Source organism: Acomys minous (assembly GCF_964271855.1).
Source record: "Acomys minous genome assembly, chromosome: 12".
NCBI classification, from domain to species: Eukaryota; Metazoa; Chordata; class Mammalia; order Rodentia; family Muridae; genus Acomys; species Acomys minous.
In genome coordinates, this window is record NC_140493.1 from 111,583,606 (window position 1) to 111,610,289 (window position 26,684).

General features: G+C 54.4%; 1 protein-coding gene across 1 annotated transcript in view; it reads left to right on the plus strand.

Annotated features, from left to right (window-relative positions):
* RPTOR (regulatory associated protein of MTOR complex 1) overlaps window positions 1–26,684 on the plus strand; it is a 303,099-nt gene that overhangs the window by 238,731 nt on the left and 37,684 nt on the right. The window contains exons 14-21 of the mRNA XM_084751163.1: window positions 2,673–2,747; window positions 5,477–5,542; window positions 5,893–6,084; window positions 8,184–8,324; window positions 12,914–13,031; window positions 13,883–14,023; window positions 16,627–16,785; window positions 24,114–24,232. Of these exons, the coding sequence (XP_084607289.1) occupies window positions 2,673–2,747; window positions 5,477–5,542; window positions 5,893–6,084; window positions 8,184–8,324; window positions 12,914–13,031; window positions 13,883–14,023; window positions 16,627–16,785; window positions 24,114–24,232 (1,011 nt within the window). The remainder of the gene's footprint in view (window positions 1–2,672; window positions 2,748–5,476; window positions 5,543–5,892; window positions 6,085–8,183; window positions 8,325–12,913; window positions 13,032–13,882; window positions 14,024–16,626; window positions 16,786–24,113; window positions 24,233–26,684) is intronic.

Sequence of the window (26,684 nt, forward strand, 5' to 3'; positions counted from 1 at the left end):
TATGCCCCCAAATCAGGCAGCCTGGTGGGAGGTAGGGCCAGCGGCAGGGCAGAGGCCATCAGCAGCTTCCTTCCCAGCTGGGCCAAGTCTCAGTCTCTCCTCTCTTCACCTTGAGGAGCTTTTACGACCAGGACCTATGTGGCTGACATCAGCCCTGATCTCGCTCCTGTGTTCACCTTCTTCCTGGATGGATCTGCCTGTGTCTCTGTCTCTAGTGTGTCGCACTCCTGTCTGTGTGACCCACCTCTTCAGGGAGAGATGTAGGTGGTAAAGACCTCTACCCTCCATCCCTTCAGTGCTTTCCTCACGCCTCTGCACTGTCTCTGTTCTTCTGCCTGTGCTACACATGGCCCCCACCTCTGCTCCCAGCCACACTATAGCCTGGACTTGTTTGTTTTCATTGCTGTGGTGAAGTACTTGACAAAGGCAACTTACGGAAGAAAGGATTTATGTGCACTCTGAGTTCAACGGCACAGTCCATGGTGGCGGGTCGTCATGGCAGCAGGATCATGAGGCTCAGGCAGCTGGCTACACTGCAGTCAGACGCAGAGAAGGATAAATGTTACTGCTCGGCACATGACCTTTGTATGTAGTAGGACCCCAGGCCATAGGAGGCTGCCACATGTTAGAGAGGCTCTCTGTCTCCTGTAAGCTCTAGATAGCTACTGGTCACTGTTAACAGTGCAGCTGACTGTGTCCCTTGTGCGCAGCTGCTGGCTTTCGGTGCTTCCTCGCACCTGGTCACCTGCCTCTTCCCACCCCATGTTCTAGGACTGGCCTGTGTTTCCTTCTTCCCATCCTTCCCTTCTGTCTGTCTCCTTAATTCTGCACTGTTGTCCTCCAGAAGGCACACCCCTCCCTACCTTCCAGCTCCCTGTGACTTCTTGGATCCGTCTGCTCAGCTGTCTCCCTCCGCAGTCAAAAGCAGGGCTTGACTGACTCTGTCACTAGGCTACAAGCAGTGACTGCACCGGCAGGGCCTCCTGTATGTGGCACGCAGTGACCACACAGATGGCATAGTGGTCACAGCAAGGAGTCAGCGAGTTAGAAAGGCTGCGTCTCTGGGGGCTTCTTAGCACCTCGAATCCTAGAGCTCTTTCTTCGCTTAGGAGCAAGGGTGTCTAGGGACTCCCATTAAAGTATTCGATGGCATAAATCCAGAAAAAATCCTTAGAACTTCACAGAAGCAGCAGTGCTGCCAAGCATCCTTACGTGGACAGCAAGATGAGGGAGCCTGGCAGGAAGAGGAGAGGGCAGGTGAGGGAGCTGACCATGAGCCTGAGAGGACTACACTCTAAAAGACACCAGGAGCACGAGAGCGACCTGAAGAGAGTGTGGCTCCTGCAGGGTCGGGATTGCCAGAGGGGAGCAGTCCGAGAGTGGTGGAAGGAGCTTGACAGTGTGCTCAAACTTTGGGGTTATGACCCGTGCCCCAAGTCAGGTCCAGCCACCCACCCTCAGAAAGCCAGTGCCGCACGCCTTTGATCCCAGCACTCGGGAGGCAGAGGTAGACGGGCCTCTGTGAGTTCGAGGCCAGCCTGGTCTACAGCTCAAATTTCAGGACAGCCAAGGATACACAGGGAAACCCTGTCTCAAACACCCCTCCCCCCCCAAAAAAACCAGATTAAAAGTTGAAAGAAAAAGGTGTATTCAGTGTGGCCACACTGTGAAGAGAAGCAAAAAGATACAGAGAAACACCCACCCACCCCCCCATCTCATTCCACCTTCAGGATCCAGAAGTGAGATTAGAGTTTAAACAAAAGGCAAAAGATTTGCACACCTAAGCAGAACCAGTCAAGCATCTGTCCCACCCTCTATTGGCCCATCTGGCTGTTAGTCTCCGCATGTAAAGTGGTCTGTATGAAGTCTCCGGAACACAGTGACCCCTCTGTCTGGTACCTTTTTTCCCCCTAAGACAGGGTTTCTCTGTGTAGCCTTGGCTGTCCTGGACTCACTTTGTAGACCAGGCTGGCCTTGAACTCACAGAGATCCACCTGCCTCTGCCTCCCAAGTGCTGGGATTAAAGGTGTACCCCCACCATGCCCAGTTTACAAATGTTTCTTTAAAATTTCTTCATTTCTGGCTCTAGAGAGTTGGCTCAGTGGTTAGGAGCACTTGCTCTTGCAGAGGACCCAGTGCCTACATGGTGGCTCACAACCATCTGTCCTCTAGTCCCAGGGCATCCGTGCCCTCTTCTGCCCACCTCAGGCACCAAGCACACATGTGCTTCACATTTTTACATATGTGTAATCAATCATGCAATCAAAACATTCTTACACATAAAAATAATAAACTAAAGATGTCAGAATACCTTCCTTTCTGCCAAGCTGGTGAACCTGGGCGGAAGCTGGGAGGCTGAGAGGAAGGCGTCTGTACTGAGCACAGCAGGGCGAGCCAGGGTGGCGAGCACGTCCCTAACCCAGCTGCCAGCAGCCCAGTGGCCAGAGGCGTTGAGAGGAGTGGTGTGCTTTCTTGTGAGAACTAGGATTCCAGCCTTCTCCCCATGGGCAAGAGCCAGAGCTTTTTCCCAGGGGAAAACTGGACTTGCACAGAAAGACGGGTAGTAACGAAGTAGTCCTGCATGTCTGCATGCTCCCGCTTCCCAACGCACGCGCGCGGCGCCGTCCGCTGGCTCCGCACTCACGGCCTCTCCTGTCTCCTTCTCTCTCCAGTCATGCCAGGCTGACCTCGTGAAGGACAACGGTCACAAGTACTTCCTTTCCGTCTTGGCAGACCCGTACATGCCAGTAAGGACTGAGCCACCCTTCTCTCTCAGGCAGCATGGGATTGTCTCCACGCGCACACTAGGGTTGCCGTTCCTCGCTGGGGGCCAGGTAGAGAGGTGCTGTACACAGTTACACAAGGGTGGCCACTCACTGCCCACGCTGTGTGCTGCTCCATTTCCTCCTGTCCCAAGTGAGAACCTGGTCTTCCTATGCCAGTTGGTCTTCGGCCATCGCACATCTCTGCCTAACCGTGGCATCTCCATTGCCTAGAACCTGCACCCTGGACAGAAGGCCAGACGGGTGAATACTTGTATGTCTGCAGTATGGTGCCGCAGGTGCCTCGATGCTCCCGTAACAGAACCAACTGTTGGCATGCTTTACTGAAGAAAGGAAAGCGTTGTTTGGAAGTTTGGCTTTCATGCATACTGTTTATTGTATTGTTTTTAAAACAATTAGATGAGCATAGGGTAGATGGTAGCTTTCTCGCTGGTTTTACTATCACCGGTGTCTTTAGTCTCCCTCCCTCCAGCTGCTCTGTGTGGTGCTGCAACAGAACGGCCGGCCTCGCTCACTCTTACATACGGCTCCCGGAGCCAGAGGATCCTAGTACAGCAGCACATTGTCACTCTGGCATGGTGGCTACAGAGGGAGCTGTTACTGTAAATTCTTCCTCTAGCTGTTTGTTTGTTTTAAATGAAATGATGCAATTTTTAAAGAGAAAGGAAAGAACAAAGCTGCCAGCAAAGTTGTAAGCGGCACTGGTTTGGTGTGTGGTGGGTAAATGGTACTAATGTACTTTACCCAAGTGATATTTACACACTGTCATAGGCAGCTTAAGTCTATCATGACCCGTATTCTGGAAAATAAGCCCTTGCCTTCCCTTCAGAGGAAGTAAGAACGCAAACTAAAGGAAAGTGAAAGCTCTGAACTGGCTGATCTGGCCTGGGCAGCCACACCCTCACTGCCCAGACCTGAGAAAAAGAGACCTTCAAACACCAGAGAAGAGAAGAGCCCGTCGGGGCCCAGTGGGCAGCAGTCACTGCACCACAGTGACCTCAGAACCCCATGTGTTACACAGACCCTATGTAGGATAAAAGGCCCTGAGCAGGCAGCACTGCCAAGAGGGACAGCCCTGCTCATGCCAGGAGCCTGCAGGATGTGCCTGGCCCTCTGCTCATGCCAGGAGCCTGCAGGATGTGCCTGGCCCTCTGAGAACCAGCAGAACTTACCTTGCTTCTGTGACTTAGCCTGCTCCACTGAGGGCAGGGCCTGAGTCTGCACTGCCCTTGGTTGAGAGCCACAGCAAAGCAGCAGCTGGGAAAACCACATCTGGGTCTCAAGTATGTCGTCCTGATGAGGCAACCCTAAGCATTCCTACAGAGCTTCTGCCCTAGAGCCCAGGAAACCCAGGCCTCAATACCCCGAATGGAAGGAGGCTACTGTGTCAAAACACAAGAGACCTAGCACCCTAAGAAAGGGCCAAGGGGACTCCCAGAAAAGTCCCTGAGACACAAGCAGTCAAGACATTTGAGGGTTGCTGGATAGAGGCAGTTTAGCTTAATCCTGCCAGTCAACCACTGTGTTTTCTTCAGAAACAAAGTCCTGCCTGCTGCAAGAAAATAAAGTTTGCTTTTTACCTGTCCTTTAAATTGATGACTTTTTAAAATAGACAAATTTGGAGATACGGAATACAAGCTTCCCCCTAACCCCCATGTAAACCTCAGGAGGTGATGGCTCACAGGGCTGACACACAGCCAGGGAGAGAATCAGTGAACACAGGTGGGGATGGCCATTGTCGCTGACGTCATTCCAGAGCGCTGCAAGGGAGGCAGTGGAGGCACAGCACCTGAGCATGCGGCAGCTAGAGCTCACAGAACTGAAGAAAGGCACACACAGAGAGCCCTGGAACCTTTGAAAATGGATCCACAGAGATGCAGCGTAGTCAAAGTGACAGGTGCCAGAAACATAAAGAAGATCCCCAAAGCAACCGGGACACGGAAAGCCTCGGAGAATGCCAGCGATGGGCCTAGCACAGTGGATGGTCCTTCCAGCCACTGCCACAGTATGCTGAGTGCAGGCACAGTGCAGACACAGAACGTGGGCTGGGTGCTCCTCCACAGTGAAGACAGTGGCCTGCACTCTGTCAGTCAACTCAATGGACATCCCCTTAGGAACGCAGCCAAGATGCCGGTGATGTAAACATAGATAGTTGTTACTAGGAAGGGTCACGGGTAAGAAGGAATATTGGATCAGAGCAACCCTGAGAGCCTGGCCCCATCCCAGGGAACATGCGACAAGTCTGCTGATGTGCGTGTAGAATCCATGAGACACCACGAAGAAGCCATCATGGGCTGTTGGCTTTCCAAACACGGAGCAAGGGCAGTTAAATGAAGGTTGATCTGTCCGGGAGACCAGAGTTGAAGCAAAGTTAAGAGTGCTGCATTGGTCTTAACTACCAGTGTGTTTGGCTAGAGGACACGGTCCTAGTAAGACGTGCACAGAGGGGAAAGCATGGGTGTTGGGCCTGGCAGAGCAGTTAATACCACCGACCACCCTGTCTGCCATGACAGAGGGCAGTGGAGCAACCTGGGCGTGTTCTGTGGCCATAGCACCCAAGGGAGCGCCTGGTCCATGTGTGCAGACCTTTAAAAAGGTGCATGTGAGGCAAGCGGTGAAGACAAAAAGCGCGCAGTACTTAGAAAGGTGAGCCCGCTGTGAAGGCGCACAGCCAGGTGCATTCTGTTTTCCAGGCTGAACACAGGACCATGACGGCCTTCATTCTTGCTGTGATTGTCAACAGCTACACGACAGGACAAGTGAGTATCACAGCAGCTCCAGCCACCAAAGCCCCTCCAGGAACCGCAGAAAGGTGACTTGTCTCAAATAGATTCCAGGAGAGGGGCGCAGCCCAGGCCGTATTTGCTGAGGGGACTGCTGTTGGGTGGTCTGTGGAGCTTCCTGTCACGGCAGCCGCAGGGCTGGTGGGCCTCTCCACAGAGGGCCGGTCTCTCCTTAGTTCAGTATTGAGGGCAAATGTGAACTGGCAGGGTTAGAGTAAGAAAATGTAGGGTAGAGTGGACGAGAGGCAGCTGCCACCCTCATGAGGTCCTTGCTCCGGCCCTGGGTACAAGGGCAGAGGCCACTCACCTGTGTCCTGCCTCTCTAGGAAGCCTGCCTGCAGGGGAACCTGATTGCCATCTGTCTGGAGCAGCTCAGTGACCCACACCCCTTGCTGCGCCAGTGGGTAGCCATTTGCCTGGGAAGGATCTGGCAGAATTTCGATTCCGCAAGGTGGTGTGGCGTGAGAGACAGTGCCCACGAGAAGCTCTACAGCCTCCTCTCCGACCCCATCCCTGAGGTGAGTTGTCCGTGCAGAAGTACCTCCACCCTGGGTCAGGGTGGTGGTTGGGACAAGTGTGCAGGAGCCTGCCACATCCAGAACCTGTAGAGCCGTGCACGAGCCCACGCTGGGCCACTGAATCACAGTTTGACTTTCTACTCATACTGTGCCACCTCTGTGTGATTGGGGATGCTACAAGATGGCACAACACCAACTAAGTCTTAGAAACAAGTTTGAACCATTCTGTACTGCACATCCTGCAGGCCAGGGCCAGATTGTCATCAGAGAGAAGTAGCGGGGAAGACACAGAGACAGAGAGACCAGTCAGAGCCTTGTGCCCGTGGTTGGTGCAAACTGGAGAAGGTGTTGGGCACTGTCTGAGACAAGTTCAGGTACTCCATTCTGAGAGGTGAGCTGTTGAAGGCGCAGATGACATCCCACGTCACTAGAACACATAACACACAGGTTACAAAATCGTTTTTGAAGCAAGGAGACCAAGTTATAGACTGGTTGGCCTCTGTGGGAATAGGGGAGGCCACTTTCATTGTCAGAAATGATTGCTGTTAGTGAGCCAAGGGTCCAGGTGGAGTGTGCAGTCCTGGCTGTAGCTTGCTGGGTGGTTCTGAGTTGCTCGGTGTACATATCACATCAGTTCAGGGCTAACTCCTTGAGAAATCAGAGCCCTCCGTCCCCAGACATGCTAAGGACAGGTCCATGCCCATCTGTCTTGGTCTCGAGCCCCCTTGTGGCCTTGGAGAGCCCTGAGAAAGTTAGGTTTCACCTGTGCAGTTACTGCCAAAGGCAGAATATTTCTTGCAGAAAAGCTTAAAATGAACTTGCCAATAAATCTTGCAATTTGTCCAGGGAGGAAACGCATACAGTCGTGGGAGGCCCTGCCCTGTCTCCTTGAGAGATGTCACCTTCTCAGGCCCAAATTCTGCCTCACTTACCCACAAGTGACAGCCACTTGCCCTGCCAAAGGAACTCCACATTTGAATTTGTTGGAGACAGCCCCAGACTTTATAGCTGCTGACAGGCATCCATGAGAAACATCACAAGGCCTCCAGCCCCGAGACAAGCCAGTTCTTAAAGTCCACAGGAGTCTGCACTGGAATCATCTATGGAGGGTTTCTTAGTGATGCTGGTCCTTTTGCTTAACTGGAAGACGTGGCTTGCTTCCTCTGTCCTCCAGACTTGTCTCCTAAGACAGACAGCCTCCTGTGCGAGCCATATGCAGACTGAAAGGAGTTCAGGGTGCACAGACTTAGAACAGCCACACCCTAACTCTGCAGTGTAACGCCATTTCCAGATTAGGAAGAGTCTGGAGCCCCATGCATGTGGCTTTCAGGGCAACAGTGGCTCGTAGCCTGGCCACTGAGAGCCACTGCACTTCCTGGCACTCCTCTGACCTCACTCACCAGCTGCTTCACGTCACTGCCCCTCCGTGGCCGCCCTTCACTTTCCGGGTAGTGCGGGGTTGTTTGCACACTGTGGCCCTGGTCCTCCTCCAGCCCTGTGCAGGATGCTTCATGCTGCTCATCATAGAGGGGAAAGCACTGGCTCTCCTAGTTGGCTTCTTTCCCCAAGCTCACATGGCCTTGGGAGCTAAGCTGAGCTGAGGTCCCCAGGTACCATGCACAGTCCAGTGTTATTTCCTGTGGGGACTGTGCCCTTGCTGGTCTCCCTCCACTTAGCTCCTCTGTCTCAGAATGGACCCACGACTTCCCCTCCATGGTTCAGCCCAGCCCACCTTCCGCCATCAGCTCTGAGCCAGTCCTCTCCAGAACCTTTGTCTCCTTCAGCTCTGTAATGAAAAGCCCACTGTGCAAGGCAGTCCACAGACTCCCACAGAAACCCTGTCCCCTCTTCCCCAGCCAGGTCATCCCTGCCTCCACCTTCAGCTCCCCGGCTATACCCACACCACACACACCTTCTCTGCTCGTCGATACCAGCGTAGCTCTGGGCCTTGAGCACTGTGCAATAAGTGTTTGTGAAATTGAATTGAGTTGAACTTATGTGAACTGAATTGAATTAACTGCAGACAGTCTCAGCAGAAATGCAGATGGCAGACACGCCAGCCGTGGGTGCCTCTCTTGATTCCGTCTCCTGCCTTGCAGGTCCGATGTGCAGCTGTGTTTGCCCTCGGCACCTTTGTGGGAAACTCTGCCGAGAGGACAGACCACTCTACCACCATCGACCACAACGTGGCCATGATGCTGGCCCAGCTGATAAATGATGGGAGCCCCATGGTCCGGAAGGTATGTGGGTGCCAGCTCAGCGGCCGAGGTAGGGACCCACGGCCCTCCCCGAGTGCCTGGAGCTGCGCCAGTGCCGAGGGCCTCCTAGGCCACTGTGTGCATCGTTTGATCTCGCATGCTGCCCCTCTTTTCAGAGTGTGTCCTCACTGCTTGTGTCTGCTCCCTGAGGGCACTGAGCTGACTGGCCCTGCTTCAGCCTTTACACAGTAGCCAGCTCCACGCCTGGGCACAAGCACATGGCACTGGCTCTCTGTGCAGTGTCTGACCCCTTACTCTATCTTTCACTTGCTTATAGCAAGGTCTTATTTCTTAGCTCCCAAAGGCTCACACCTCCATAAAAAGATGGTTCCATGTGACCTTGATCCCCTGTCCTCCCCAGCCCACAGTGGCCTTTGAAGTAAATGCTCTGGTTTCCTGCTGAAGCGGAAGCTGCTCCTGGAGCCGAGAACACATATGGCAGAGGCAGGCTGATCTCTGAGTTCAAAGCCAGCCTGGTCCACATAGTGAGTCCAGGACAGCCTAGGCTACACAGAGAAACCCTGTCTCGAAAAACAAAAACAAAACAACGAAAAGGTCCTTTACAGAGTATGGGAGGCTTTCTCCTTCATTCCAGAAATAATTTAAAATAAAAAGGGTAGCTGGAGAGCCGGAGACCTGGCGTCAGGAGAAGAGTGGTTCCGAGGCCCCATTGTGGCGCTGTGTCTGTCCCTTCTTGTGCTCCCTTGGTGTCCCTTTGAGGGGCTCAGTCCTTGATTCCAAAAGGTTCCAGCATGCTTCACTTCATCGTTGTGGGCTGCGCTGTGTGGGCTCAGTGGACTGCAGAGATGCCTGCTGTCCTCTCTCCTAGGGCGTCAGGAGTTTGCGGCTGGTCCCAGGTGGGCAGCATGGGAGAGGAAGTCTTCCTGCCTCACTTGTTTATCCATCCCTGCACTTTACATGCACGCTCTGCCTGTCCGGGGCTCTGGTGTAGAGGTGGTGACAGCCCATCTTCTACATAGTCACCCACATAAAAGGCATGGCATGGCAGTGAGCACCCCTAACCCCAGTACTGGAGGAGATGGAGTCCATCAGGAAGCTCCGGGTCCAGCTCAGACCGTCTCAAGTAAGGTAGAGATTGAGGGGAGGCCCAGCAGCTGCCCTCGGCCCCACGCGCACGCGCACACAGAGTACACAGACAGCAGGGCCTCCCGAGCCACTCAGGATGCTGGTGCTGACCCCAGGACTGGCCCCCCTCTTCTCACGCTCTGTTCTTTGTTATGGGGTTCCCTGGTGTCTCCCAGCTTTGGACCTGAGGGTGTGGCTGTGAATATGGCCATAATATGGTCCAAAATATGGAATGAGCTACTGGCTCAGTGGCCCTAGAGAGTGAGAGACACAAGGCCATCAGGGCCAGTGGCTCATAAGATGAAACACTTCATATAAAAAGATTACCTCAGGGACTGGAGAGATGGCTCAGAGGTTAAGAGCACTGGCTGCTCTTCAGGAGGTCCTGAGTTCAATTCCCAGCACCCACATGGTGGCTCACAACCATCCATAACAAGGTCTGGTGTCCTCTTCTGGTGTACAGGCAGGTGTACATGCAGATAGAGTGAGTGCGTGCGTGTACACACACACACACACACACACACACACACACACACACACACACAATAAATCAATTAAAGAAAAAAGATTACCTCTTGGGCTGTGAAGATGGCTCAGCCGGTAAAATTCTTAGTGTAATTTTGAGGACCAGAGGTTGGGTCCCCAGCACACATGTAAGGTCTGCAGAGCATGGTGGCCTGCATTCTGCAGGTAAAAACAGAAAATCCTAGAGCAAGCTAGCTGAATTGGCTCTTCCTGAATACACAGGTGGTAGCTGAATTGGCTCTTCCTGAATACACAGGTGGAAGCAGGGTGAACAGGAAAGGCATCTGCTGTCTGGCTCTGGCCTCCACCTCCATGTGCAGTGTACAGCACACACAGGACAAAAGGTCATCTCTGTCCTGCATTAGTGGTGGAAGAAGCAGCATGGTGGCCTTGTGTCTTTAGTGCCAGCACTGGGGAGGCAGAGACAGGTGGATCTCTTCAAGACCAGCAAGGCGGGGGAGGCTAGACTGATGGCTCCGAGCTTGAGAGCCCTTGCTGCTCTTGCGGGACCTTAGTTTGGTTTCCAGCACCTACATCAGGCGGCTCATAATTTCCTTTAACTCCAGTTTCAGGGGAATCCAACACCTCAGCCCCCTCTCACACCCACACTGATGCACACAAAGTTCAATCAAACGAACTCATAAATATAATTTTAAAAATATTTTAGAAGATAGAAGTATACTTCTTGTTGACAATAGCAAGGTAAGTTTTAGTTTGGTGAGTCTTTAATGAGGTTAATTTGCAGAATTTAAAAGTCAGCAAATTCATATCAGCCCCCACATTACTCTGAACTTCAGTGTGTCCGTAAAGTATAAAAGTGAGCTGTCAGTGGTCGGGTGACTCTGCCTTGCTTGGGCCTATAGTGGCCTGAAAAGGATGTAGATTGTGCCCCACCAGAGTGTCCCTGTGGGGCATTTTTCTGGGCCTCACACTGCTCAGATACTTATTAATCTTTGTGTGAAGTAAGACAGACCCACAGGGCAGCTCCCTGCTGCTCGCCTTCCTCAGCCATGGGCGTGGCTCAGACTCACCGTGATGGACATGGGCATTGAGACCCAGTGCTGCTGATGGGAGTGTGCGGTGTGCACTGAGCAGAGGAGCTCAGCAGTGTAGAGTACAGTGCTGCCTTGAACAGCCAGCCCATCCAGGACCACTGAGGCGGTCCCCACTGCTCACCAATGGGCATGTGGGAAGGCACTGTGCACCAGCCTGGCCTGCTCCTGAGCATCGCTGGAGGCATTGCCCATGCTCTAGGCTGGGTCCCTCAGGCAGGCCTTCTGTGTTCTGGGTGAACTAGGGAACATTCAGTACATGCATTCTGCTGTCAAAGGCTTGCTTTGTGCAGACGCAGAGAGCCTTTGTCCTCCCTAGGCACAGTAAGGACACTGGGTGTGAATGACATCCCTGACCTTTTCCTTAAGTGACAGGCACAGCCCTGATGGCCATCTGTGGACCAGAGTGCAAGGCCTTGGTCTGGATCAACTACTAGGGCCACACCAGCTTCTTCCACTTTCTGTGGGTGTGGAGGGAGAACGAAGTTTCTAAAGACAGGCACAGGCTCTTCCCCAGCGGGCCAGTGGGTTCCAGCCTGCTGGGCCTGTCCCTTCCAGAGGTAAAGGGAATTGGCTCCATGCTGATGAGTCACCAGCCTCAGGTGACAGTGTCTGTGACGACTCAGAGGGCCCTCACCCTTGGTCTAGTCTACCTCAGCATCTGAGGATGTGGAAGGGGCAAGGCAGAAGCCTAAGCTACATGGCCAACTGAGAAGCTATAGTGGGTCTGAATGCAGAGCCGTTTACCATCACATGTCATGCTAGGCTGAGGCTTTAGGGGCATGGACGAAGAAGCTACAGTGAGCTGTTGGAAAGCCAGCCTGGTGCGAGCGCAGTGCCGCCTGCGGTCAGCGCCTCGGCAGCCGCAGGGCAGGGGCTCCTGCAGACCCGCGTGCTCCTTACGGAGAGCAGCGCTCGCGTCCACAATCCGACGTTCTGTTTGTTCCTTTTGACTTTCAGTCTCTAAGCACGTCAGTGTGGTGCTAACCTATCATAAACTACATTGAAGCCCTTTCTAGCTGTCACATTTCAACTGAAGGACTTTTCTCCTTCCCTCTTAGTGACTGGAGCCTATTGTAGCCAAGGCAGCTTCACCCCCATGGGTCCCTGTGCCTCAGGTCTCTAGCTCGTCCCTGAGATGAGCCCCTCCCCACGTGCCTGGGTCTGGTTGGCTCTCCCAGTACTCTGTCCCCAACCTGACCCAGCCAGGGAACCTGCCTGGGGCTGGCCTAGGCCCTCCACACACAAGTTACCGTGTGCAGCTTCCTTCTTCTTCATGTGGGACTCCTAAAGGCAGGAGCACGGGCTGTCTCTGACTCCGCTCCCTGCCTTCGGGACCCTCTCGTCTGCTGGGCTACCTCATCGAACCTCACTGGGAGAGGGCATGCCTGGTCTTACTGCACCCCAGTATGCCAGGCCTGGTTGATTTCTGTGGGAGGCCTCCCCTTTTCTGAAGAGAAGTGGGAGGCAGGGGTACAGGGGAAGGACTGGGAGGAGAGGAAACTGCATTCGGGATGTAAATTTAATTAGTTTAAACAGAAAGAAAGGATGCTTCAGCTTGTCAGCTGTGCCCTCGGTCCATTGGATCAAAAGGGTGGGCTCAGCCAGGGTCCCGAGCCCAAGGGTGGGGTTCACATTCAGGAAGCCTTGGGTTGGCAATTGCTGCCTGGCAATGGCTGAGCAGATAAGGTAGGCATGCCAGCTTTGGGGGACACCCTTCAGCAGCCACTGGCTTGCTGCCTTCACAGCCCTACGTCCCCCGCCCTTCTGCTCCCGGTTGTGCTGCTGAGCGCAGGCTTGTTCTAACCCTCCCTTTCCTCGAGTCCCCTTAGGCATTAGCTTGCAGACCTGCTGTCCAGTCAACTTCCTGTGTCTGTACACATAATTGTCCCTTCTCCCTCTCAACAGGAGCTGGTGGTGGCTCTGAGTCACCTCGTAGTTCAGTATGAGAGCAATTTCTGCACTGTGGCCCTGCAGTTCATGGAAGAGGAAAAGAACTACCCCTTGCCTTCTCCGGCAGCCACAGGTAAGCAGCTCCTGGGAGCTCTGCCTCCTTGCTGCCCTGCGCCCGAGCTGCCAGTGTCCGTGGTGCAGCCGGTCTGCGCAAGGCTTTCTGACACAGCTCTGGGGACGCTGGGCTCCTGAGCTCTCAGTGGTCTCAGGCCTTCAGAAGAGCACAAGTACAGCACAAGGGCCGGGCCGGCTCTGACTCTCTTCCTGCCTTCTTATCCTTCTTGGAATTCAAATCTGGGGACATCTTGAAAGGCGGCAAACCTCTGCCGTGGGGCGTGCTGAAAAGGAACATTAGCTGCCTTCCTGTGATGAGTAATTGAGTCACATTGTTGTAGGCTTCATGTTTCCGTGAGTCAGGTTAGGAAGCGCGTCTTCTCACATTTGTCCTTTTTGCTGGAGAGTACAGTCATCTCCTCTGTTCGTATTTCATCACCGTCCCTCCAGATCCAGGAAAGAACTCGTGATCAGTAACAAAGCCTTCCTCCTTCCAGTCAGCTGGGGAGGAAATGAAGCCGGAGCTTGCTGGGTGGAGGCAGCCAGTGAGGTCAAAGGGCAGCTGCCAGAGTGCCCAGGGCATTGACATCACCTGTTGCTACCTGCCACCCAACATAGGGATGGCCTCAGAGTCGCTCATGCTCTCTGGTCCATGCTGTCTTGTGATGTAATGCTCACAGGGCTGCAAGCAGTGCCGTGTCCCACTGAGTCCTGCACTCACGTCAGCTGAGTGACATGAAGGCCCATCTACCTTCAGTCTCGTCTCAGCAGCACCAACTGTCTTTGTTGCCATGGCTGCAGACTCCAGGCGTTCAGCACGCTCCCATCCTGAAACCCATTGCTAACTCTTTCCTTTCCCCTCTTTCCTAGAGGGAGGGAGCTTGACCCCAGTTCGAGACAGCCCTTGCACCCCCAGACTCCGTTCAGTGAGCTCCTATGGGAACATCCGAGCCGTCACCACAGCTAGGAACCTGAATAAATCTTTGCAGAATCTGAGCTTGACGGAAGAATGTAAGATGCTAGAAACCAGTATTTGGGGTGGGAAGGTTCAGTGTGCTCTTTACAAGACATTTATCAAAAATGCTCCTGGGCCCCTCCCTTCACACCACTCTCCAGAGCATGGGCCCCTCCCTTCACACCGCTCTCCAGAGCATGGGCCCCTCCCTTCACACCACTCTCCAGAACATGGGCCCCTCCCTTCACACTGCTCTCCAGAGCATGGGCCCCTCCCTTCACACCGCTCTCCAGAGCATGGGCCCCTCCCTTCACACCGCTCTCCAGAGCATGGGCCCCTCCCTTCACACCACTCTCCAGAGCATGGGCTCCTCCCTTCACACCACTCTCCAGAGCATGGGCCCCTCCCTTCACACCACTCTCCAGAACATGGGCCCCTCCCTTCACACCGCTCTCCAGAGCATGGGCCCCTCCCTTCACACGGCTCTCCAGAGCATGGGCCCCTCCCTTCACACCACTCTCCAGAACATGGGCCCCTCCCTTCACACCGCTCTCCAGAGCATGGGCCCCTCCCTTCACACCACTCTCCAGAGCATGGGCCCCTCCCTTCACACCGCTCTCCAGAGCATGGGCCCCTCCCTTCACACCGCTCTCCAGAGCATGGGCCCCTCGCTTCACACCGCTCTCCAGAGCATGGGCCCCTCCCTTCACACCGCTCTCCAGAACATGGGCCCCTCTCTTCACACCACTCTCCAGAGCATGGGCCCCTCCCTTCACACCGCTCTCCAGAGCATGGGCCCCTCCCTTCACACCACTCTCCAGAGCATGGGCCCCTCCTTCACACCGCTCTCCAGAGCATGGGCCCCTCCCTTCACACCGCTCTCCAGAGCATGGGCCCCTCCCTTCACACCGCTCTCCAGAGCATGGGCCCCTCCCTTCACACCACTCTCCAGAACATGGGCCCCTCCCTTCACACTGCTCTCCAGAGCATGGGCCCCTCCCTTCACACCGCTCTCCAGAGCATGGGCCCCTCCCTTCACACCGCTCTCCAGAGCATGGGCCCCTCCCTTCACACCACTCTCCAGAGCATGGGCTCCTCCCTTCACACCACTCTCCAGAGCATGGGCCCCTCCCTTCACACCACTCTCCAGAACATGGGCCCCTCCCTTCACACCGCTCTCCAGAGCATGGGCCCCTCCCTTCACACGGCTCTCCAGAGCATGGGCCCCTCCCTTCACACCACTCTCCAGAACATGGGCCCCTCCCTTCACACCGCTCTCCAGAGCATGGGCCCCTCCCTTCACACCGCTCTCCAGAGCATGGGCCCCTCCCTTCACACCGCTCTCCAGAGCATGGGCCCCTCCCTTCACACCGCTCTCCAGAACATGGGCCCCTCCCTTCACACCGCTCTCCAGAGCATGGGCCCCTCCCTTCACACCGCTCTCCAGAGCATGGGCCCCTCCCTTCACACCGCTCTCCAGAACATGGGCCCCTCCCTTCACACTGCTCTCCAGAGCATGGGCCCCTCCCTTCACACCGCTCTCCAGAGCATGGGCCCCTCCCTTCACACCGCTCTCCAGAGCATGGGCCCCTCCCTTCACACCACTCTCCAGAGCATGGGCTCCTCCCTTCACACCACTCTCCAGAGCATGGGCCCCTCCCTTCACACCACTCTCCAGAACATGGGCCCCTCCCTTCACACCGCTCTCCAGAGCATGGGCCCCTCCCTTCACACGGCTCTCCAGAGCATGGGCCCCTCCCTTCACACCACTCTCCAGAACATGGGCCCCTCCCTTCACACCGCTCTCCAGAGCATGGGCCCCTCCCTTCACACCGCTCTCCAGAGCATGGGCCCCTCCCTTCACACCGCTCTCCAGAGCATGGGCCCCTCCCTTCACACCGCTCTCCAGAACATGGGCCCCTCCCTTCACACCGCTCTCCAGAGCATGGGCCCCTCCCTTCACACCGCTCTCCAGAGCATGGGCCCCTCCCTTCACACCGCTCTCCAGAGCATGGGCCCCTCCCTTCACACCACTCTCCAGAGCATGGGCCCCTCCCTTCACACCACTCTCCAGAGCATGGGCCCCTCCCTTCACACCACTCTCCAGAACATGGGCCCCTCCCTTCACACCGCTCTCCAGAGCATGGGCCCCTCCCTTCACACGGCTCTCCAGAGCATGGGCCCCTCCCTTCACACCACTCTCCAGAACATGGGCCCCTCCCTTCACACCGCTCTCCAGAGCATGGGCCCCTCCCTTCACACCGCTCTCCAGAGCATGGGCTCCTCCCTTCACACCACTCTCCAGAGCATGGGCCCCTCCCTTCACACCACTCTCCAGAACATGGGCCCCTCCCTTCACACCGCTCTCCAGAACATGGGCCCCTCCCTTCACACTGCTCTCCAGAACATGGGCCCTGGTGTCCTCTGTGCCAGCCTGACAACTGGCCAAGTGTTCTCGAGTCAGAATCTTCCTCCCAGATATTGGCATAGCACCCAGATCAGTCAAGATCATGATATGGACCTTCTACAGTCAGGCCAGGGCTTGACTGTTCACAACCTCAGTTTCGGGGAGGGGGTCCGCCAGTTTGTACGCTCACATTTCAGTCATGCAGGATGTTAACCACAGACCCTGTCCTCCTGCCTGTCTCACTCTGGCCAGCGGGCAGCGCAGTGGCCTTCTCCCCTGGGAACCTCAGCACCAGCAGTAGTGCCAGCAGCACCCTGGGAAGCCCTGAGAACGAGGAGTACATCCTGTCCTTCGAGACCATCGACAAGATGCGGCGTGTGAGCTCCTATTCAGCCCTCAACTCCCTCATCGGTGAGTCCTTGCCTTGTCTGTCTGTCCTGCTGCCGCCTGCATGTCTCCCCTTGCCAAGGGTTTGCTCTACCCCAAAACAGCACTCCCCTTTGTTTGCTCAGATAAGTGAGCCAAAACCATCTCCATTGGATGCAGAAGAATAGGGTTAACTGGAGCTTGAAGACGTGAGGAGAGCATTTTGCAATGGGACCATATTTTACAGGCTGGTCCAGGGATATGTTACTTGCTGGCTTTGCCAGGCAGGAAGGCTGCCAGAGGAAACCATCTGTCTTTCTTGCGTTCCTCGTGTGTGCCAGTGTGAAGCTCTCAGCTAAGGGACCTGCTTGTCACAACCAGGAGGAAGTGGGTGCTGCGGGTTTCTGGTCAGCTAAGGCACCCTGCTTATCACAACCAGGAGGAAGTAGGGTGCTGCTAGGTTCTGGTGGGCAGAAGCCAAGGATGCTGTTCGCATCTCCTGCCTGTAATACGCTGTGGGAGGTTGAGAGCCTGTTGCATAAGGCAGAGGGTGGCACTCACCCTGGAGGGCCCTCAGTGCTCCCCTGCTGAACCCCTACCCAGCCCAGCAGCTTGACCCTGCACTGCCCACAGTTGGGGTCTAATGACCAGCATTCTCTTAATCTGCCGTGAGTGGTAACTCCTGGACTTTACGACATCACACAGAAAGAGAATTGGCTGGATTTTCTTGCTATGCGCCTCTGCTCATCCTCAGACTATAGAGTTGAAATGTGAGCCCTAAACAGGCCATACTTCTCTTGTGGGTCATTTTAGTGAGACCCTGTGTGACATGCACAGTGTGGCCTGGGTCCCTGGAATCTTCATCTGACTCAAGGGCTGAGAGCCAGGGCCTCGTCACAGGACAGCTCAGCCCGTCTCTTTGCTCTGTCTGACAAGTGAATGCAAGCATTGCCTTCAGTCTTCATCTTGGAGATGACAGGGTTAAGAGATCGTGCTGTGTTGGGGCCACAGCAGATGATACGCAGCAGCTTCTGTAGGAGCCCCCATGTGGCTGCTTCACCCTCCTCTGCCTACCCTCTCAAAAGCTGGGACCAGTGTGTGCGCATGTGTGCGTGTGCACGTGTGTGTGTGCGTGTGCGCATGTGTGTTTGCCTATGTGCATGTGTGCAGGAAACAAGTTTTATCTGTGTACCATTCACATCTTAGAAAATGGGATGTGCTTGCAGCTAGAGAGACGGCTCCGTAGTTCAGAGCACTGGTTGCTCTCGCAGAGGACCCAGGTTTGGTTCCCAGCACCCAGTGGCTTATAACTGTACGCGTCTCAATATAGTTATGGGGACCTGACACCCTGTCCTGGGCACTGCAGGCACCAGGTATACACATGGTATGCAGATACATTTAGGCATGACACCTATACACATAAAAGGAAAAAAAAATGAGAGAGGCAGTTCCAAAGTGAGTATAGTTTGGGGAGGAAAGGAAACCGCAGCCTTCTCCCTGTTCTGCGTGGTGGTGCCCACATCCATATGGAGACCTCACAGCCTGTGCAGGGTTTAAGAGTCATAACTTGTAAAATCCATTTCTGGCAACACTTTCGTGCTTAAAACCTTTCACCTCAACCGAAGAACAGCATTCTCTTTAGCCTCTCTCCGAATATTGCAGAAAGGTTTTTAAAACCACGGCAACTTCACAGCACACGTTGCGCCTGTTCCCACAAACGCAGACCCCCTCCATATTCCCTGGCTCCTCTCCCACCTCTGCCTTATCAAAGAGCTCCCTGAGGTGGCCTGCTCTCTGGCTCTGCAGCCAGCTGACACAGCAGGGCCTGCCGCAGTGGGAGCACCAATTTCTGCTCACCTCATATGTGGCTCTTTGATGTCGCCACTCCTTTTGTTCCCAATAAGTCATGGCCTGATGACCTCGTGGATCCTCTGGCCTTTGATCTAACGCTGCATCAGGCACCTGTGGACCACTGGGGAGTTCTGCATGCACTTCCTAGCAGACCCAGCCTGGAGCTGGCCACACCTTCCTTCCATGCGGCTCTCAGCTGGACAGCTGGACTGTGCACCCCTGTGCTACCCCCTCGCCCTACGAGAGTTGATGTGACCTCGGCTTCTCTGTGTCCTCCTTCCGATGTGACCTCGGCTTCTCTGTGTCCTCCTTCCAATGTGACCTCGGCTTCTCTGTGTCCTCCTTCCGATGTGACCTCGGCTTCTCTGTGTCCTCCTTCCACAGAGCAGAGCAGGGTGCTTTTTCGAGGCCAGTGTCCCTGCTTGACAGAGCATCTCTTGTCCCAAGCTGTACCTAGACTCATGGCTGCCATTTTTATTATCAGTTTTCTGAAGAGCTGAGTTTTTTCTTTAAATATTATTATTATTGAGTATGTGTGTGGTGTGTTTGTAGCTGTCTCCATGCCACAGTGCACATGTGGAGACAAAAGGACAACCCTACAGAGCCGGCTCTGTGCTCCCTCCTCTAAGTGGGTCTGGAGTCTAGCTCAGCGCATCAGGGTTACACCAGAAGCACCTTCTGCTGACTGAGCCGTCTGGCTGGCCCTGTGCAGTGAGCAGCCTTCCACCTAGCTCCCTCTGTTCCTTCCTGATGCCCACCATGAGCAGAGGGCAGCACAGGGTGGATAGGAGCTGCAGGGTGTGATGGCCCTGGCCCGGGCTCTCGGGGCCAGCTGTACAGCACCCTCTTACTCCGTGAGAGTAGAGCCCACTCTGCACGCAGCCCAAGCCATACCACTTTGAACTGTGGGCAAATGCTCTGCCAAAGCTCCAACCCCAGGAGGGGAAGTGGTGCCGCTGTTTACACCTGCCTTCCTGCCTGTCACCTGCACCTTCATCAGACAGAAGAGAATCTGTCTGGAGACTTGAGAGGGATGGATATGGTCTCACTTCAAAAGCGCTGGGAGCCTCAAAGGACAGGGCCAGGGTTTTTACAACTCTGCTGAGCAGTGACATTTTATATCATGTTGAAAATGCATCACCATGGTAACAAATCCAAGGTAGAGCTGCTAGTGGACGGAGCGACAGGAAGAGGGACCCACGGAGCTTCCGTCACCCTCACCCCTGCTGCTGATCCAGAGGCCTCCTCTAGTGTGCGCTCCAATGGGAGCCGAAGCCTAGGAGCCTACAGTGGGGTGGGACTTAAATCTCAAGCTTCTGCCTCACTCAGTCAGGGGCACAGTGACTCCAGAGAGAAGACAGCAGCCAAGAACCCCTGAGCCCCTGTGAGTACTGGTCAGTCAGCGTAAAGGTGACAGCCAGCCATTACCCTCCCCTGCTCGTCCCTGTTTCCCTCTTGTCAGGTAGTCAGAACACACCGATTCTTTTACATCTGGCCCATAGTGATCCCGTGAGGCGCTGAGTGAGGTCGAGGCCGTGCTGGCATGTGCCCTGACTGAAAGGAACCTAGCAGGGAGCTGCCCAGCCAGCACACGCAGGCCCTGCTTTGGTCCCCAGCACCATGGGGTAAAGTGCCCACGGGAGCTGCACGTGCTCTGAATGGGGGCCCACACCTATGAACGTGATTCTTCTTTCCAGAGAAGCCTTGGTTCGTGGGTCATACAAGGATGCTGAGGGTCAGCTAGACAGACCATGCAAATGCTCTGGGGGCCACTGGAGGCAACAGTTGCAGCCATACAGGTGGGAGGCGGTCAGAGCACAGTTCTCCCAAAGGCTGCATCAGGCCGACAATGTGGACTTGGAAGGGAACCTATCACTGGATTTACTCTGAAGCCCCAGAGCAGAGTCCACACACACACACACACCACCACCACCCCAGCCTTGGAACCTGTGTTGCTAAAGATGAGCAGAAGACCTGGCCATTCTCCAGGTCATCGGAGGACCTGACCTGACTCGGCCAGCTCTTTGAGCCCCTGGTGAGGACTCGCAGCCCTGAGTCCAGTGCAGTCCCTTTCACTGTGGGTTCAGAACCAGCTGCAGAGCATATTCCATCACACGCAGTTTGAAAGCTGTGGCTGTTGCTCTGAAAATCAATCCTAGAACATCATGGTCTTTTATTACTTCTAGTCTAGACATGAAAATAGATCCATGGTTTTAGGGCTCAGCGAGGGGCAAGCCCAGCTAGGCCAGGCCCAGCTCCTGCCTCTGCTTTGAGGCAGAACTCCACTTTGACGTAGTCCACATGGCCCCTGATCCCTGTGAGAGGGTAGCAGGCTGTGTTTTGGAGATGTTAAAACAGGGCAGGCCTTTGGCAGGGAGCCATGGAGAATCACCCCGACAAAGCAAGGATTGACATGAAGTCAAGAGGCAATTTGTGATCCCAGCTTTGCTCACTAGAAAAAATGGTGCTCCCACCACAGCCGACAGTGTGAGCCTTAGTTAGAGGTTGTGTTCTCTGTTGTGTCCTGGGCAATTTTATGTAGAACTCAAGATCTACAAAGAAGGCAGTAATTGAAACAGTTACTTTAAACAGTAACATTTTCAGATGTCTGTCCTCTGTGTCCTGCACACTGTTAGGCCTTCCTGGCAGGATTCTGCGGGTTCCTGATTCTAAACAACTCTGCAGAGTAGCCTGTGCCTACACCCACCACCCAGTGCGTGAAGCTCAGGGACGCACCTGTGCCCTCCCACGCTGGTCAGTTCAGGAGCACAGCTGTGTCTTCATGTTTGATCACTCCCTGCCCTCCACCAGCCCCCGGCCAGGGTTAACTCCCCAGTCTGTGACAGGGTCCACATCTGAGTCACACAGGTTTACCGCAGGCAGCTCAGTATCACTCCCTGGAGGATGCCTGGGCACACCTGTGGCTTCTCTGTGAGCTGTCAGCTGGAGAGGGCTCCAGCTCTGTCAGAGGGGCCAGTTCCCTGCTTCTCGGAGACGACGCTGCGTGCAGCACACATGGCGTCTTTTCCTCTCTGAGCATCATAAATGGGGACCTGTCTCTTGAGTACACTCAGAGCCCCTCCACCTCCTCTCAAGAAGGCACAGAGATACGGCTGCTGCTTGGCAGCTCCATGCCCCAGAGCAGGAAATTAGTTCTGAAGACATTTGCCCAGAGAGATTCTGCGCTGATTGTGCTAGTTTTCCTAGACTTTAGTTCGGAGCTGTGGAGTTTAAGTTGAAAAGTTGGTCCACTGTGTCTGAACTACAGCCACACGAGAGCGCGTGGCGTGAGCAGGCTGCTGTCATTGGCTTGTCCCTGCACTGCTCAGCCCACGCTAGAGTGGGTTTGTATGTTGTTTCATTCCACCACGTCCAAGTTTACCACAGGCCTCCGTCTCCTGGCACGTGTGCCTACCTGGCTTCTCCTGGACTCAAAGCTGTGACCAGAGCCAGTACTGTGAGGCTCTGAGGAACTGCTGCATGCGCCTGTGAGTGTGCCGTGCCCACAGTGCCTACCTGGCTCCTCCTGGACTCAAAGCTGTGACCAGAGCCAGTACTGTGAGGCTCTGAGGAACTGCTTCGTGCGCCTGTGAGTGTGCCGTGCCCACAGTGCCGCTGCAAGACATTGTGAGCTACCTACCGCCTGTCTCAGGGCTGCAGACATGGCTAATGGTTGGAAATGCTTACTGCTCTGGCAGAGGACCTGGGTGCAGTTCCCAGCCCCACACAGGAGGTCACAGCCGTGTGTAACTCCAGTTCCAGGGGATCTGGTGCCTCTTTTGACCTCTCTGGGTTCTTACATATGCATGGTGCATACATACTTTCCCAATTTAAAATTTTAAATAATTATTTTTAAATGCCTGCCTTACAGCTTATCCTCTTGGTGATAGGCAGTAACACGTCCATCACCTCAGTAGGGAGCCATGTGCTGAGGAGCCAACAGGCAGCCCTCTTGGTGAGTGGGTACACACGGCTGCCGTGGTTCAGGCCTCAGTCCAAGATTAATGGAAGTTGGATTCACCTTGAATCTACAGTGGTCAGTGTAGGTCCCGGAGCATTAGGGATGCACATGTGTGTTGAAGTCATATGCACAGATCGCCCTCACCCAAACCCTCCCCAGCCTGACTGAGAACGTGAGTGTGTTCAAGAAGCCCATTCCACGAAAGCACTCCCCAAGTGGCACCGTGTCCCCTGGCGGCCTGGCAAGCAGGGGATATGGGTGAGGGCTTGTTGGAATCTCTTGCTGCTGTGGAATAAGTTACCCTAAAACACACGGTGGAGCTGCCTCTGGCTGTCCCCACCACTCCAGCATGAAACTGACTCCACACATGCCGACAGTCGAGCGGGACACCACGCTCCATCCCAGCTCTCTCAGCTGAGGAGCCACGTCTAGGGTCCCTGCGTTCCCTTTCTCTCTCCCGTCTAGCATGGAATGGCCCAGCAGCCCTGTCGCCCATGCCCCCTTCAGGTTCCTGGGCAGGTTGCCCCTTGCAAGCATCTCAGCTTTCATGTGTGCGTCTCCAGAGGCTTGGTGTTTCCATCCCCTGTGAGCTGCAGACATGCTCCTTCCCACCAGCCTTTCCTCCTCCACTTACGTGCTGAGGGAACAGACCCGCATTGTGCATCTTCCTGGCCTGGCCTGAAGGTCCAACACGTCCACTCACATACTTCCTATTGACCCTGGCACAGTGCTCACCGGGCCTTCATCGCCCTCAGTCATGGCAGGAGCAATGCCTGCCTTGGCAATTCCCGCGGGCTTACATAGGATTGAGCAGCCTTCACTACGGTCCTTGGGAAGCACGCCTCTTCCTCTGGCTCTCGGGGGCCCTGTCCTGCCTGAATTTGCAGCACAAGGCTGTGCCGAGCACCTTTGGGTAAGACGGGATATCCTTGGGGCAGACGTCGCATCATCTGCACCCTGTGATTCCCTGGGGACTTAGAGCTGTGCCGGAACAGGGAGTGAACAAGAGGAGGAGCTCAGCAAGCCACAGGCACAGACCGTGGAGTGGGCCGGGGGCAGAGCCGTATGGTGGCCCATGGAAGGCAGTGGCAGGTGGATCTCAGTAAATTCAAAGCCAGCTCAATCTACAGAGTGAGAGTCCCAGGGAAAAATAGTGAGACCCTGTTTCAAAAAGAAGGGGAAAAGGTAATGAAATATGAGACCTGTTTATTGCTAGAATTTTCTTTTTTAAAAAACATTTATCAAGTGTGTGCATTTGCATGTGTGCATGTGTGTGTGTGTACATGCCATGTGTGTTCGAGGATGTAACGAGTGTACCATGGTATGCATGTGGCAGAGGAGGAGGGGAGTTCTGCCTTCCACCGTGTGGGTGTGCGAGCTGAGCTCAGGCCATGAGACTTGATGGCAAGCATCTTCAAACTGGGAAGCATCCTGTAACCCCGGCTCTAAAGTTCTCCTTTTGGACAGCGTGGGGTGTTCAGAAAACCAGCTTCCTCCAAAGCCACCATCCCATGCACAGGGACTACTTGCTACTAAAATATCTCCTGTTTCTCTTCTCCAGGAGTTTCTTTTAATAGTGTTTACACTCAGATTTGGAGAGTGTTACTGCATCTGGCCGCTGATCCCTATCCAGATGTTTCTGATTTGGCCATGAAAGTCCTCAACAGCATTGCTTACAAGGTATGTGTGACACTGTCACTGAGCTCCCACAGTACTCACATCAAGAGCTCCAGGGAAATCCAGGCTACGCCAAAGCTTAAAAAATAGAGCTTTGAGCAAGCGTGTTGAATTTGGAGCATCATAATAAACCCTGACCTTTATTTGCACTGTAGTTGCAGATGTAGGGCTGGCACTGTGTTTCCTGACTTTGTGTCTGTGTGGTCTGTAGTGGTTCCCCCTCCCGCGTGGTCTGTAGTGGTTTCCCCCTCCGGCGTGGTCTGTAGTGGTTCCCCCTCCCGCGTGGTCTGTGGTGATTCCCCCTCCCGCGTGGTCTGTAGTGGTTCCCCCTCCCGCGTGGTCTGTAGTGGTTCCCCCTCCCGCGTGGTCTGTGGTGGTTCCCCCTCCGCGTCTCCAGTGCCCATAGGGATAGGTTCTGGGCTTCTGTGCTCACCAGTTTTCTGTTGATTTCACTTCCCACTTGACTTAAGCTGCTCTTGTGTTTTCACTTGGCTTCTTCTGTTTTGAGCTTTTTTGTTCTTCTCATTGTCTTTTTGTTTGTTTGAGGTTTTGTTGTTGTTGTTGTTGTTGTCTGTTTTGTTTTTTGAGACAGGGTTTCTCTGTGTAACCTTGACTGTCCTGGACTCACTTTGTAGACCAGGCTGGCTTCAAACTCACAGAGATCTGCCTGCCTCTGCCTCCCGAGTGCTGGGATTAAAGACATGCGCCACCACGCCCGGCTGTCATTTCTTAAGGTAGAAAAGCATAGTCCTTGGGGAGTATTACCTCCTATTCCTTGTTATGTGCTCTGGGAAGCCAACCTAACCCTCCCTGTTCTTTTCCAAGATGTGTGGATGCTCATCCACCCAGGAGCTGAGGAGTGTCAGGCAGAGGTTCAGGACACCTCCTCTGTGGCCTGGAGGCTCCTCCTCCCCGTGTTCTACCCTCAGATCCCACCCACCACCCTCTGCAGCTTGAGGGTTCTCTCGCCCTTTGAGCTCTGGGCTCCCCTTCTCTGCCTCACAGGTGGATGGTGGCTGCGAGCCATGTGTCCCATAAGCTGAGGTAGTTGTTTTCCATCTGTACATGGGGCTTCTGGAAATAGTTGTTTGGTGTTTTTCTAACTGTTTTTAAGTTAGATAGTTTAGCTTTCATAAGTAGTGCAAACTATAGGTCATTCATATGAATAAAACTTGTTATAACTTTGTCAAACTTTTGAGCATGCAGAGAAGTTGCAGTGAGCATACAGAGAAAGGCTGCCTGCCTGGTGCTCAGGCCTCAGCTGACACCATTCCTGGGCAGTTGTCCTCAGGGGTCAGTCGGTGGGAAAGGCCAGCGGCCATGGCTTTCTCATTCCCCGTGAGGCATGGGCCCCTGTGCTGGTGCTGTTAGCTCTTCACTGGAAATGTGCTCTGTCTTCTCCTTGCCTGACTGAAGTTGTCTCGCTGTCTGCAGCTGCTGCTCCCTCAGCTCCTGGTGTGTCACACAAGATAGCCACAGCCTCCCTGTGCCCAGCTTTAAAAGGCTGCAGTGGCCAAGCTCACCTTTCTGTTAAAGCAGCACTGTGAATACCACAGCGTGTGTTCTGGGTTTTCGGTTCAAGATGAGGTCACATTTATTGGTATCCTAAGCATAGGCTTGTTGGACCAGGGGAAATTTTGCTGTTTTTCCTGCCCAAGTAATCTTCCAGTTTAATGCCAAAGTGTTGAGTGTGCCCAGCGTGGGATAGCCCAGCTGGTTAAGCCCAGCCTGGCTTGGCCTCCTCCTATGGAGACCTAGCCCCCTCACTTCCCAACCTGATTGCACCTCACTTCACTAGGGTGTGTGTGACCCCCTGGAGAAGCACCCACCCGCAGGGACACTCCACCCACTCTGCCAAGACCAGCCACTGGCCCCGCGAAAAACTAAAGGTTTCATTGTTTAGTAAGAAAGTAAACACTTGTTACAGTTTGAGGCCAAAGGCAGGCAGGCAAGGGGAATACAGGAAAAAGGAGGGAAGGGAAGGTGAGAGTCTGGCTGGACAAAGGACCGCCCTCCCGGCAAGAGCTGTGTGTGCCTGTACTTGTTGTGCTTGTTAGGAAACATCACTCCTACCACTGAGCACTACCCTTGCACACTCGAGCATCTCCCACCCTGTACAGTTTGTGTGTGTGTGTGTGTGTCTGTCTGTCTGTCTGTCTGTGTGTGTGTGTCTGTGTGTGTGTGTCTCTGTGTGTGTGTGTCTGTGTGTATCTGTGTGTGTGTGTGTGTCTGTGTGTATCTGTGTGTGTGTATCTCTGTGTGTCTGTGTGTATCTGTGTCTGTGTGTGTGTATCTGTGTGTGTGTGTCTGTGTGTCTGTGTGTCTGTGTGTGTGTCTGTGTGTATCTGTCTGTGTGTATGTCTGTGTGTGTGTCTGTGTCTCTGTGTGTGTCTGTGTGTGTGTGTGTCTCTGTGTATCTGTGTGTGTGTGTGTGTATCTGTGTGTGTGTGTATCT